Source organism: Squalius cephalus, assembly GCF_949319135.1.
Source record: "Squalius cephalus genome assembly, chromosome: 21".
In the NCBI taxonomy this organism is placed as follows: Eukaryota; Metazoa; Chordata; class Actinopteri; order Cypriniformes; family Leuciscidae; genus Squalius; species Squalius cephalus.
The window spans coordinates 27229643-27243834 of NC_137142.1; the positions used below are offsets into that span (position 1 = coordinate 27229643).

Genomic DNA, 14192 nt, shown 5'->3' on the forward strand with positions numbered 1-14192 from the left:
ACTTGCTAATTCAGCTTGGCCTTTCTAAAATCTTTTTATATGTTGAAGACAGCATGCTTATTTGCATGCAGAAACAGTCATTTTCCTCATTTAATAATTATAACATTGAGTTATAACAATACTCCCACAACAGCATGCGTATCAATATTCCTTTGCCTCTTTCCACGGTTTATTTGTGGCGAGAATGCATCGTCAACTGTTTGGCTTTTTCTCTCAAGGAATTTTCTGTCGAGCAGCCTCACAGACACAACTCTGTGTCTCTCTCCTTCTCCTCGCCTCATCACACTCTTTTCTTATTCTCAAAAGAACCAGCATGTGTGTACGTATGTGTGTCATTATTGGTCTTCAGAAGGAATTCCCTCTCTAAGCAGTCGGAGACTCGAGTCGAGTGCCAAAAAGCCTGCAGGCATATTAAGTCTTTCCTGCTCGCTCTCTCATAGGGCTGTAAGTGACATTAAAAAGTGGCAGAGAGCACCTTTAATCTTTCTCATGTGTCTCTCTTTTTCTCTGTCTGTGTAGTAGAGGTGTATCTATGCTGAAGGACCATCAATACACCCTGTTAGACAAGCAAAATACCATCACAACCTGCAAGAGACGGCTTTCTTTCTATCACACCTTATCCGTCACATATTGCCACAGTCATATCTGTGGCAAAGCATGGCCCTACTTGTACAGGTATAGCCGGATTAAAAGAGCTCAAAAACCTAAGGTCTGTGAAATAACAGCGACTAAATTCCCAAACAGCATCTCTAAACCCAAAGCACATGTTTTCTGCATTTGTACATTCTCTTGTGACACAGCTGTAAATGGCTTATGTAAAAGGTGCATTCACATGTTTGATGTGCTTTTATATATTACAGGCCATGTGCCCTGTTTTTTACCTTCAATTTTTTAATGCACATTGTCCATTTGTCAGGGCAGGGATTAATGTTTTTGGTCTGCCTGAGTGTGGTGCCATATGGCTGGATGTAACAGCCTCACAAACTCAATTTACTAGATTTATTTTTTGACATTACGCAAACCTGCCGAGATGCGCCGTGAGATTTCCTTGACAAATTAATTCTTCTCTTGATGAAAAGTTAAAGGGATATCTCTCCCAAATATAATTCTGTAATCATTTATTCACCTTCTTGTCGTTCCAAACCCCTTGGTTTTCTTGCTTCTGTGGAATATGAAAGCTGTTTTGAAGAATATCCTTCTCATACATTGAAAATATAGTGTGGGTATAGGGGCTGTTGAGCTCAGAAAATGAAAAATAAAATAAAAGATTCACAAGATTTTCATTGTAGTAGTCCATATGACTTATTACAATACATTCCTAGTCAACAATATCTTTATAATATACAATAGCTTTGAGATGAACAGACAGATGAATGCTTACATGTTTGGTTTGATTTTGCACTTTCTCATCAGTTAAAATGTTGTTTGCTGTTATTTGTGACTAAAATTAGTTTTAGTTTTTGTCATGTTTAGACATGCCAAAATATTGACTACATTTAAAGGATATTTTCATCAAGAAAATTATTACTAATAAAAATAATTAACAGACCCACTTTATTTTAAGTGTCTTTAACTACTATGTATGTACTGTATTAACATATAAATTAATAATTTGATACAATGCATTTATTGTCTAAATGCATGTTTTTATATTGTAATTATAAAAAAAAAAAAAAAAACCCTGCAGTTATTACATTTATAATTAGACTGTTGACCCCACCCTTACACCGTGTCCTAACCAGACGCGATGCGATAAGATTCTAGCGACAAGCAATTTGCCTGTCCTCACCAGAAGCGACACGACTACGAGATGCGTCAAAATCAATCAAAACCCACAGCCAATCAGAACAGCGTGTGGGCGGCAAGTGCACAGCACCAGAGAATCTTGACGGCACTCGCAAGAAAATGGATAAGTACACAATCAAATTCACAAATATTACACCATTTAAACATTATTAAAAATACATAGGCTGAGTTACTAAAACAATCTTTGTCAAAGAATACACTTGTTTGTTCACAGTTTGAACCTTCTCTCCATTTGTTTTATTATCCATTGTTGCTTATATAGCTACAAAGCTGGGAGCACTAAATGATATTCAAAGTCACATTACACGCTTTTAACATAAAATAAAGCAGAAACGTCGCAGAAAAATAGAAACCGTTTCTAAAATATAATCGTTGCGTGTTGCCGTCGCGGCTGGTTAGGACAAAAACTCTGATTAACATGGAAAAGATACCTTTTATCGTGTGTTGCGGTGTCGCGGCGCGTGTAGTTAGGACACGGTGTTAAACTTAACCATACCACTAACCACTTGCCCTGTACCTAACCTTAACCATATCCCACCTCAATAGTAATAGCGTTTTGCATTACAAGATGAACACACGTATATTAGATTACACTTTATTTTAAGGTGTCCTTTTTAGAGCATAATTACACAAATAAGTAATATTAATTAAAGTCCCCCTGTAGTCAATCATTGTATTGCTTAAAACTCATCTTTGATCACAAAAAAAAAAAGAAAATGATGTGAAAATAATTTCTTCATGCCTTAAAATAGCTTGAATGTACTACACCCTTGCCTACACCACAAGTTCGGATCATTTTACTGACTCTCTTGTTCGATCTCGTTCATCAAAATGAACAAATCTTTTTTCGAGTCATTTCGTTCATTAAAGTGGCTTTAAATGTTATTCTTTTAACAGGCAAATTCCCCGAACACATTCATTTACGCAATCTTGATCATATTCTGAATTAAGAAATCATTTTAATGCAGTCAAAGATTATTTACAGGGAACATAAATAATTACTTTACCTTCTCAGTCTTTCGTTCATTTGTCACGTGACAGACACAATGAACGGATCGTTCTTGAATGACCCATCACTACAACTTTCTGAGGTAAACGCTGCACAATGATATCGCTCTTTACAACGTCGGACACATAACGGTAATTAATATGATTAGCCTTTTGCTTGATTATGTTATCAAACAGCTAATAGTGTGTTGCTAATGTTACAACCATGTTCCCGTTCGCCATCTCAGAGTCAGACCTGCCTCAGTATCCTTAGAAATGCTTTGAACAACTCAGAACATGAGTGGAGAAAGGTATATAGTTTATCGTAATATACATCATGCTCCCGTTATATTGCTAAATCTACCCGATTTTTCATATCAACAGAAAAACTTCTCTTGAGACTCCCCTGCTTCAGAGCGATCATAGTTAATGATATGCTAAAGCCCGCCGGCAAGTACGTGATTGGTTACAAGGTAGTTTGTGACGTCAGAAATGCCAGCAATTTCAAACCGTGTTTTTTAAAACCGTCTTTAGATCACTGCAGTTTTAAAGAGAAAATACTCCGCAATGGTGTTGACTTATGAATTTGCACATGGTTTGTCTTAAAGCATATTAAAAACACCACATAGACGTATGCCAACATTAAAAACTTGATTTTTACCACAGGAGGACTTTAACAACATTTACTTAATACAGAGTTAGTGTTAGGGTTTAGTTTAAGGTTAGTTGCTTGTAACTTTGCATAATTTACTGTTAATAGTAAGTACATGTAAAAAGTGTTACTGTACATTTTTTGACATCAGTATAGAGTAATAAAAGACACCAAATATAAAGTGACCCAATTAAAAATTACAGTTAACACTGTGCACAATGATACATCCAAAGATGGCTTGTCAAGATGAGTCCTGACACGTTTGTTCTGCATGATGAGATGTGAGAACAGAGGACTTTTGGTGCCTGACAGCCTTTGTCCCTATTTATTTTTAATTCCATGGAAGAAAGTAAGTCATACTGGTTTGAAATGAGTCATTTTTATTTTTGATGAACTAACCCTTTAAGAAAGTTTACAAACATTTACAAAATGTATACTTGAATTGTGAATGTCGATTTATTTTTGCATGAACTGCTGTTATCAGTCCTGAAGATCTGGATGCATCACGTCGTCCGCATAACCTCCGATGCACTTATTATGAGGTTCAATTACAAAAAGGAATATCACATTAAGGTTGCTGTCTTGACGGAAGCAGTGAGATCGAGTGGGTGTCTTGTGTGACCTAGCACCTCTGTGATGAGCTCTTTTAACTGTGTGTGTTTGTGTGTGGAGGACAACTCTACTATACACTCCCGCTTTCACACCAGACAAACTAGACAGCCACCTCATCCGCGCACAACACACTCACTCTTGCACTGTTGTTTCATCTTCATGTACTTTTATCTACAAATTTGCATTATTCGCCAGAGAGAGTTGTTCTATCCTGACTGTATTTTTCTAGCGTGTCTGGTCTAGTCTGAAAAAAAATATATATATACAAAAATGAAAGCAACGAGAGAAGGAAAAGGAGACAGAGAGAGCGATACTGATGCATATTTGATGTTTTCATGCTCTTTATCTTGAGTATGAAACCGAATAGATGCACAGGCTGTTTGTGGTTTTGTTGCACACTAACCACATACAAGAGTATTTCTTAACAACCAGACCACCAAGCTTTAAAGAGACACCCCTCTCACTGCTCGCTGGCGCAGAGAGCCTGAAATTGCCTGTGTGTGTTTGTGTGTGTGTAAAGGGAAAGGACTCACTGGTTACTAAGCCTCAGTCTGTGACTCACACATCAGCTTATCTCTGTAGTTGAGCTGAATCTAGTCATGGTATTAAATGCACATGCAAACAATGATGATCCGTGTGCTTGAGAGTAAAACTACACTGACATTCAAATATTCAAACACACGCACACACACAATAAAGACCTGTTCTGCCAGCTCTTGCTTCCTGTTTGCCAATACAGCACTTCCTGTGTCAGTAATGATGATCAGATATTAGGAGTTTGTTCGCTACTCAGTCTGCACCAGGTATTTTCTGTTTTTTGAATTTGAGTTATCAATTGTCCATGTTTGCTTGCATTAATGTGATGAGCAGGATTTTTATTTGATCAAGATTTATTCCAAAAAAAGCTTTTGTTTAGTCTCTTTGTACCTCCTTATCTCTCATTCTTTTTACACTATATATGAAGAGTTTGTTTTGCAACCGAACTCTTCATATATTACTGTAATAATGGGTATGTTGGAATTTCTGCTTAGTGATAGATACCCCTGAGAAACTCTGTACATCCCTGTTTACATTGGATTGATTTTAATAACTTTAATATACTTGAAGTGTGCGCCTAGCTCTATTAAAATACGGTATTGTATCGGAAGTATCGGATTGGGACTCGGTATCAGCAGATATTCAATATTCAATTACTCTTATTGGATCGGGGGCACAAAAAACTTGATTGGGACATCCCTAGCCTGCTCTGGCTCGAGCCAGTGTAGCGGGCCTACAGTAACCCCTAAAGAGGAAGTGTGATGCTTAAAGTCATGCCCGTCCCTGGCCCTGAGTGATTTAAGGCTGAAAGTGCTGCAGCTACACTTCCTCTATCAGTCCTGCTCACTTCCTTTGCATATCAACAGGCGATCCGTGAGCGGCATCGGTGAAAACAAGCATGCAGCAACGTGGCATTAGAGAAATATCTTCAGATCAGACGTTGAGCCAGAGGTTGGTAAAGGTTGGTCACATACTACCCATAGCTGGAGGCAGCAGAGACGAAGTACCCAGTGAAAGGTCAAAGTGGGGGTAAATAGCACAGTGACTACGTCCCCTCCGGAGGGCCTGTAGGCATGGCTGGGCTGAAGGTGTTTTGTCTCTAGGGACGGTTTTGATGGGAACATGCACAGAATACCAATCGGCTGCTGTGTCGTCACTGACTTTGAATGGCAGGGGAGGGAGAGAGTTGTTTTTCCGTCTGCCTCACCAGCTTACACTCTGCTTCCTAAATTATTTTACGACGGGGGGACATTTAAAGAATTATGGGTTTGCTGGCTCAAGTCATTTATGCAAATGCTAGTGGATGTTGTTGATTAGACCTTGGTGGGCTGCAAAGATCATGTATGAGGTGGAATGCAAGGGTGACCTTATATGGTGACCTTGGGGCTTTTACTGTAATCATAGATATCAGTCAGAGTAGACGCTAAGTCTTATTTGATGTAAACTGCTATGAGACTCTGAATGATAGGTTTGTCCCTGGGTTTTGATTGTTCAGCTGATGAAAATACTAAAATATGTCTTTAAACAGGTTTTCAGTAGAAATCTCCTGAAAACTCCAGGTTGTAAAAATTAGATATGATATTTGTTTTTTTTAGGATAAAGTCTACAATTGGAGAGACACAAATCACTTTCACACTTGTTCAAAACTGTTAAATCACAAATTTAATTGTTAAACTATATTTACAATGCTTTTTAAACATCTTTTATTTGTATTGCTACAAATAAAAATTCATACATCAGCATCGAAAAAGCAGTTATGATGGAATTAGTCTAAAATGACTAGCCAGCATTACCGGCAGATCCTGTTCACGCATGTAAAATTCTGTTAAATTAATTTTAGGTCATAACACCCCCTATAGAATCACATAATCAGAAAAGGTCAAATTGTACTCTATTACACTCTGCTGTCTGTGTTAAGTTAAATTTTTAGGATGATCTGCTTCTGCAGTCTGCTCTTGTCAATGTCGAAATGACTGAGATACCCAATCAAATCAAAGAAGGTGGACTTCAAGCGTGGTGCTTCCATTTTAACAGTCAATATCCAATCATGCAAAGTATTCAACTTTTTTTGTCCATTTTAAATTGAAAATAGCCTACATTCTATTACTACTACCTAATTACTATTTGTTATTTTATGTGATGAGACAAGAACAGGGACGGATTAACTCACGGGACTAATGGGCACGTGCCCAGGGCACCAGAGCAGAGCCCAGACCGCTCAACGAGAAATCGGAGCGCCACGCTGCATCATTATTATTATTATTATTTGCAAATAGTTAAAATGCATGACTTGCAATAAATTCTAGTAATTTTACTATTTTTCTCTATTGCTTTAAATCCCTTTAAACTCCTTTCATTCTTTGATTACTTTAGGTTAAATAAAATAGGCATTTGTTCCCATTACAATAACACTACACCCCAAAACCATTTGTCAATTTTAATGCAAGTAATGTTGTAGTGTATCATTAACATGTATTTCACTCATTTACTGCTTTGTTTGTGTGTGGCTGTACCAATATTAATGAGATCACACTGCCTTGAGACAGTATGTCATATTGATCAGACTGCACTTCTATTGCCCACAACCTTGTTTTTGTTGGCGTCAAATTACTTTCAGAAAAACCTTCAATAAATCATTGTATAAAAGGATTGAGGTTAGTGACATAAGTAGGGTTGGGTATCGTTTGAATTTTAATGATTACGATTCTGATTCTGCTTATAAATACAGATTCTTATCGATTGCTAATTTTGATTCCAATAAGATAAAAAAAAAACCTTGGATATTGTTCACATTTATTCTAAGTCTTATTGCAAAACATTTACTTGTAGCTGAATACCATGAACAATATCAACAGGCTAAAGAACACTTACACAAGGAACTTTTGCCTATGGTTTAAAAATACCATAGCAAAAACAACTAGCCTAATATACATTTCAACCATTACTAAAGACAAGTAAACAATAAGTAATTAAAAAAGAACAAATAGACAAATTAGCAATCACACAAATAAATACAACTGAATAAAGATACGATTGAAATAACAGTGTTTTAGGATTTTCAGGTATTCAGGTATAGAAACCGTAATCAAATGTAAAATAACACTGCACTTACATTACAAATATAGTTAAAGTTATTCTGTCAAGAACAGCAAGTTAATTTTCTCTTTCTCTTTGTCTTTTGTTTTTGATTAACATTATTATAGAGACGGCAGCAGGAATATTAGGCATTACACATGCATTTTTCTTTGTCAACTGTTTATGTTAATTTAAGACATACAGTAACCGACTGTGTTTAGGAGGATATTTTGAGATTTTTGTGTGTATTTGTCCATTCAAGTGCAAAAAGACGCGAAAGATAACTCAGTATCGCACACTATACAGTATGAGAGAGGCGGCTTTCTTTGTGCATGTTTTGGATGTGTGTGCTGCACAGAAAACAGCGCGTGGGTCTTAATGGTTTTAAGTCATATTAAAATGCACACAAAGGAATTGATAAGAGGAATCAATTTTAATGAGCATCAGAATGTTAGCTTAGATATGTCTTTGTTACATCTTCAGTCTTTAGGAAATGTCTTATAGGGAAAAAAAAAAAAAAACCTTTCCTTTTCCTTTGAATCCTCGCTTATCGGGCTTATGCTACTCTGAACAATGCCTGAACTTCGTATTACGTATTTTGAGCACTTCTTGCGTTGTTTTTTGCCTCTGCACGATGACTCGCTTAATCTAGTCCTAATTTGTAAGTCACTTTGGACAAAAGCGTCTGCTAAATGACTAAATGTAAATGTAAATGATTTGAAATTGTGAAATTGATTTTAAATAAGTGCACATTTAAGGTACAGAATGAGGGTCGTAAGGTATAGAGGCCTCTTATTTTGGACTGGCCAGCTGATAGGAGTTTCATATTCAGCTTTATATTCAGACAGCCTGTTTCCTGCACTGACACATTCTGCCTTTTTACATCCTGCTGAATATATGAGCACAGTAACTCGTGTTTTTGTGCTGTCAGTCACTAAAGAGAAATATAAGACAAACTCTCTGTCAGTATGCCTGATGTAGTCTATTCTCTGCACGACAGGACGAGATATGTGCAAGATGTTTTTTGTGTGTGTTTTTTTTTCATGCTCCAAAATGAGTGCTGAGGTACTGTATATGCCAGCCCTACATGCATACTCTCTTTAGAGAGGGTGTTTGGCTGGAAAGACGGAGGTATCTGACAATTAAGGGAGTCAGAAAGTGGGGAAAGAGAAACCTCAGTCACGGCTGACTTCACCTCATAAATATCCCCTTAAACTGCAGCAAATGAATGTAGGCCACAGGTGTGCTGGATCCATGTGCATGTGTTTATGCCTAAGTGTGAGCATGTTGCTGTGAATACATGAGTTTTTGTGTATATGTGTATCACTATAATTATGTTTTGCAGATATGTGCCTGTTTAGTGACCATCTTAAGGGCACAACTAGTGTGTCATATGCTGATTCTTGAGACATAAGACAAAACATGGGACAAATTTGCCTGTCATTAGTTTTGAGATTATCAGTGTTTCATCATTGAAATAAATCATAGATTATCACTTGAATGAAATGAATACAAATCATTGTCCTATGACCGTAACTCAAAATTTAATGTACAGTACATCAAATATTAAATCCAATAACAACAAAGGTATACATTTGCATGTTTTAATGAAACATGACTACTAGACTACTAGAGTAGACTAATTTTTTTTTTTAAATATTCCTCTTTTAAAAGTTTTTGTCAACACTGGCCAATATGAAACCTTTTTTAAATATCTTGCAAAATCTAAGTCTTCATCCTGAAATGTCAATATTTAACCTTCTATGAGTTCAAAAAGCCACACAGGCAAGTTTTATAGTGAGTTAAAAAATGTTTTTTATATAAATATAGGTAATTATGCTTATATTATTACAGGTCACAGCCAAGATATGTTAACTCAAAATTGTAAAGAAATTAATAATTTTCCTATGTTTAAGCTGATCTTGGTAATAGCAATAACAAAAACAAAAAACTATTGTGGTGTGGTGACAATTTAATAGATGGATCTGAAGATCAGTTTGAAACCATCCTGTTGTCTAAATGATTTTATTTTTTAAACTGAATGCTAGATTGATCAATATTTATAATAACTATTTCACACATTATTTTGTAACTGTCAGTATTGACATTTATAGAGTGAATGGTGAGGAAAAAACACATTTTGCGGGAAAATAGAAGCCAGAGACTGCACCTGAACATGTTAAACAGATTAATCCATAATAATTCCTGGAAAGATAACCTTTTATTTTTGTAGATTGTTTTGTCTCAGAACTGAAGAATCGGTGGCAGATAAAACCTGTTTTATCTTCTTTGTTCTCATATACTGTAAGAAACATTTTCTCACATTGTGTTATTTTAACACACACTCAGGTTTTTATTTATTTATTATTTTGTTAATCTTGGTTTTAATTTCTCTTTCAGAGGCTCCCTCCTCAGGGATGGCTAAGAATGGGTACTTCTATCAAGAGATGGGTGAGTAGATGTTTGTAGGAGTTTGTTCATGTGTGTTTGTTTGTTCAGCACATGGCCGGGAGGAGAGGTGTGAAGGTAGAGTCGGGAGTAAAACACAGGCAGAAGGAAACTCCTTCCTACAATTTTTAAAGCATGCCCTCATTTCTGACTTGCAGGAATATTCAAATTGTAACATTTCTGAATTTCTCATCAGCGTCACAAGAGAGACAAGTTTTCTACATCCTGTTCTGCTGCATTAAAGCAAAATCCCTCGTCTTGTGGCTGGATAATGTTGTCTGTAAAATAAAATGCATAAAATTTGTTAGTGCAAGTAAAGCTTGTGGCATGTTCAGATATCTCAAGTATTTTCTCATTATACCATTTCTGAAATCACCATTTATGTCATCTCTCTCTCTTAGTTCAATTCAAGGGGCTCTTGTTTATACGTATGTAATTATAACAAAGTATGGGGGGTATTTTCAATAAATGAGTTAATTTGTTCATGAATAGGCTCTCAGCGAATCAAACACTTATGAATATGATCAACCATGGTGCTTTGAGCTTGAAAGAGCAAGCGAGAAAAGGGAAAAAAGGGGAGCGCCGTCGTCGGGGAGAGGAATATCCTCTCGCCCGCTCACCGTAGGTCCAAGGCGGTAGAGTCAATGAGCACACATGGATTAACAGCCCCCTCTCCTCTTCAGCTTTACATAGAGAATAATAGAGGGAAGGATTAGTGAATAAATGAATAGATGAAGAGAAAGATATGGAACCGATAGCCACTCACATGCCACATTCAGCCAGAGAACCGAGAACAATAACGAGCTGCCATGTGTGGATAAATCAAAGCTTCAGCCACACTCCGGCTACACTGTCACATCTGTGGGGTATTAAACCCTAAGAACACTGTATATAACAGATAAAAAGAGATAAATTAATGGATTATTGATGGTTTTTGCATTGTAACTGTCTTATTGGTGCTGAAATATCAATTCAGATATAAACGAATGAATTAAATGTACAGTACAGCATATTGAATAATATATTACAATATAGAATACAGTATGCTGTGCTACACTGTTATCCTGTAAAGAAATTCACCATAAACACACAGTGACAATATTCAATTATGTATGTTTAACAACTTATACCCGTATATTTCATTAAGATATATAATGTTAATATACCAAGCTACTTAAAGCTATTCTGCTTTTTACCTTAAATTGTACCAATAACTACCATAATAATAATAGGATGTAAAATAGAAATCCACATGATGAATCAGAGTTTATCATTTTGTCAAAAATGAGAAAAAACTCAATTATTAGTATAAAATATAATGATATGTGTCATATAATGAAAGGGATGTCTTTTTTACAGTTTTTCACAGTAAATTATAGAGTAATTCAGGTTTTACTTTCAACATGCATACATTTGACAGTATTTTACAATTACATATGTGATGTCAATCTGTATATAGAGGCTGGTGTGTGTGTGTGTGTGTGTGTGTAAAAACATATGTGTTAAAAAATACATATAGATTGAGGCTGTGTGTGTGTGAGAGAGTATAAAAATATTTAAAAGTGTATATAGATTGAGGCTGTTGTGTGTGTGTGTGTCTCCCTCTTAGAGCAGAGGGAGAGAGAAGAACATGAGGAGGGGAGTGAGGAGCGAGAGGAGGGCCAGGACTCTCCCATCCCATCAGGAGATGACATTCATCTCTACGGCAACCAGACACACCAAGGAGGAACAGGTCAGTGAATTTGTGTGTTTGTGAGCGAGTTCAGGGTGGGATGGCAGTTAGACCCAGAGCTGTTGATTAGCTCTGGAGATGCTCAGGTTAGCAGGTCAGCTGTCGCCACGGCAACAGTCTCAGGTGTGCTGTGATTATGTCGAGGCACCCCCCCCCCCCCACCACCAAACCCACACACGGTGACAGGTCACCTTTTGTCACTCAAAGCCACATAAGTCTTCTCTTTCTGTCTTCAGTCTCTGCAGGAAAATGTAATCAAAGGTGACAATTGGAAAAAAAGATCCATTTTAATTTACTCATATGCAACTCAAATAATTGCTATAAAAACCCTGAGAAACATAATTTCAAGTCTGCAAGGAAAAATTTACATTTTTTTTAAAAATCATAATTTCTATGTATCTTTGTGAAGTTTTTTTCTGTTTTCTCTTTTGTTTTTGTTTTTTGGTATATATAAATGTTGCTGTTTATTTATTTAACTCTCATTTTAAATCAGATGGGATGCCAGCAGTACTGGAACCACCAACTGACATTTTATCCAGAAAGTTGCCAATAAATTTGTCTAAATCCATAATGAAGGTTCACCAGGCAGCACAACTAAAAATGTATTTACATCAGGGGTGCCCAATCCTGTTCCTGGAGATCTACCTATACCTGCAGAGTTCAGATCAAACCCTGACCCAACACAAGTGCTTCTGAAGACCATAATTAGCTGATTCAGCTGTGTTTGATCAGGGTTGGAGCTGAACTTTGCATGAAGGTATTGATCTCCTGGAACAGGATTGGGCACCCCTGATATACAGTATTTAACAAAGGTCAAAATAAATGAGGAGAAATAATAATATACCACAGTCAAAGACATGGGATTACAATTCTCAGTGGACTGAATTAGCCAAAAAAAAAAAAAAAAAAACCCACAGTAGCCAATTTGCCGGGTCATTTTTACAGCAGTGTGTGAGAGAAAAAACACACAGAAAGGATTGAAATCACAAAATGTGTCTGTGAAATGCACATTTAGCTAACATCCTCAGATAAAACTAGTCCTGTCCGAACAGAGCTCTTGTAATCTCCTCTAAACCCATACATTGAATGTGAGCCGCATCTGAAAAAGGTGTGTTTGCACAAACTTTAAAGTACTTAAGTACCAATGAATCATATGCTCAAAGGTTGATTGTTGACATTTATATATGTATATAAATATAGCATAAAATGTATATATACTTCATTTTACCCATGTTTAAATATCACTGCCTATTCAACTTGACCTTTCCTAATGAACAACGAAAGTGTACAACTCTAGTAAGCTGATCACAAATCATTTACATATTAGAAGATTTATAGTTGCAGTAGCAAAAATATACTGTTTAATAAGCACCAGAAAGAGGCTGGAAAATAGCCATGTAAAACTAGAACTGTTTTTGGTGCAAGAAAGCTCAACTAACATTATAATTGGACTTCAAGTAGAAAAATATGTTACAATATAGCCCTATTAATTTTTTTTGCTTAATTTACTGTTTTGGAAACAGAAAACATTTAAACTTTATAATTTCCTATGGATGATGTAACAAATCTATTGTTAGGGTTGCTATTTGCCCTAACACGCTGCTGCTGTTGAAAGTGAGCACAGTTTCAGTGATATCAGTAGACAGGTGACCCAGAATCAGACAAGGATATGTTCTCTCTGTTTACTCAAATACAGTTAGTTCTGTTTTAAATTCTCTTTTCTGCGTAAGTGACTCCTGCTGTGCATTTGGTGGGCTCACATTAGGAAGAGGGGGTTTGTTCACATGTTGTCTCATCCGGTCTGATGTTCTGTCATCCTCAGAGCACAAGCCGTCAGCACTTGTCTAGATTAAAACCAAATTCCACTCCTCTGACACTGCTAAGAGCTTGAACTGTGTAGGATGCATGTATGTGTGTGTGTGTTTGAATATTTATAAACCATGGCCTCCAAACATTTCGTTTTAAGTTCTAATTCCCCTGATTTCAGCAATTGGCTGGACCAAACACTCTGGCACGTTATTTAGCAAACTGCTGGGTTTTTAATGCTGCTTGATTGCTGGGGGTGAGGCAGAGGTGAACTAATTACACACCACAAAAATAAAACAAATATTCCCTAATATGAATTCAGATGATGTCTAAACCACTGGTTTTCCTAAAGTAACAAGGTCCCACACCAATCAATAGAGTTTTAGGAGACGGCATCTCTTTGGCCACCCTCGAGTCTGTTGCGTCATTGTTGAAGTCTTATGGCATTCCGTAAATGTGATGGGAGAACAGTGAAATACATCCTTCTTAGCAGCTCTACTATTCTTTCACAAAATGTTTTTGCCTGAATGGGTGGAA

General features: G+C 36.6%; 1 protein-coding gene across 8 annotated transcripts in view; it reads left to right on the forward strand.

Moving 5' to 3' along the window:
- slc4a11 (solute carrier family 4 member 11) overlaps window positions 1–14192 on the forward strand; it is a 69448-nt gene that overhangs the window by 17877 nt on the left and 37379 nt on the right. For 7 of the 8 annotated variants that reach the window (XM_079855298.1, XM_079855301.1, XM_079855300.1 and 4 more), the window contains exons 2-3: window positions 10070–10120; window positions 11727–11849. In XM_079855298.1, the coding sequence (XP_079711424.1) occupies window positions 10070–10120; window positions 11727–11849 (174 nt within the window). Of the gene's footprint in view, window positions 1–4798; window positions 4861–10069; window positions 10121–11726; window positions 11850–14192 lie in introns of those variants that run through there. The other variant, XM_079855302.1, reaches the window with a different exon arrangement.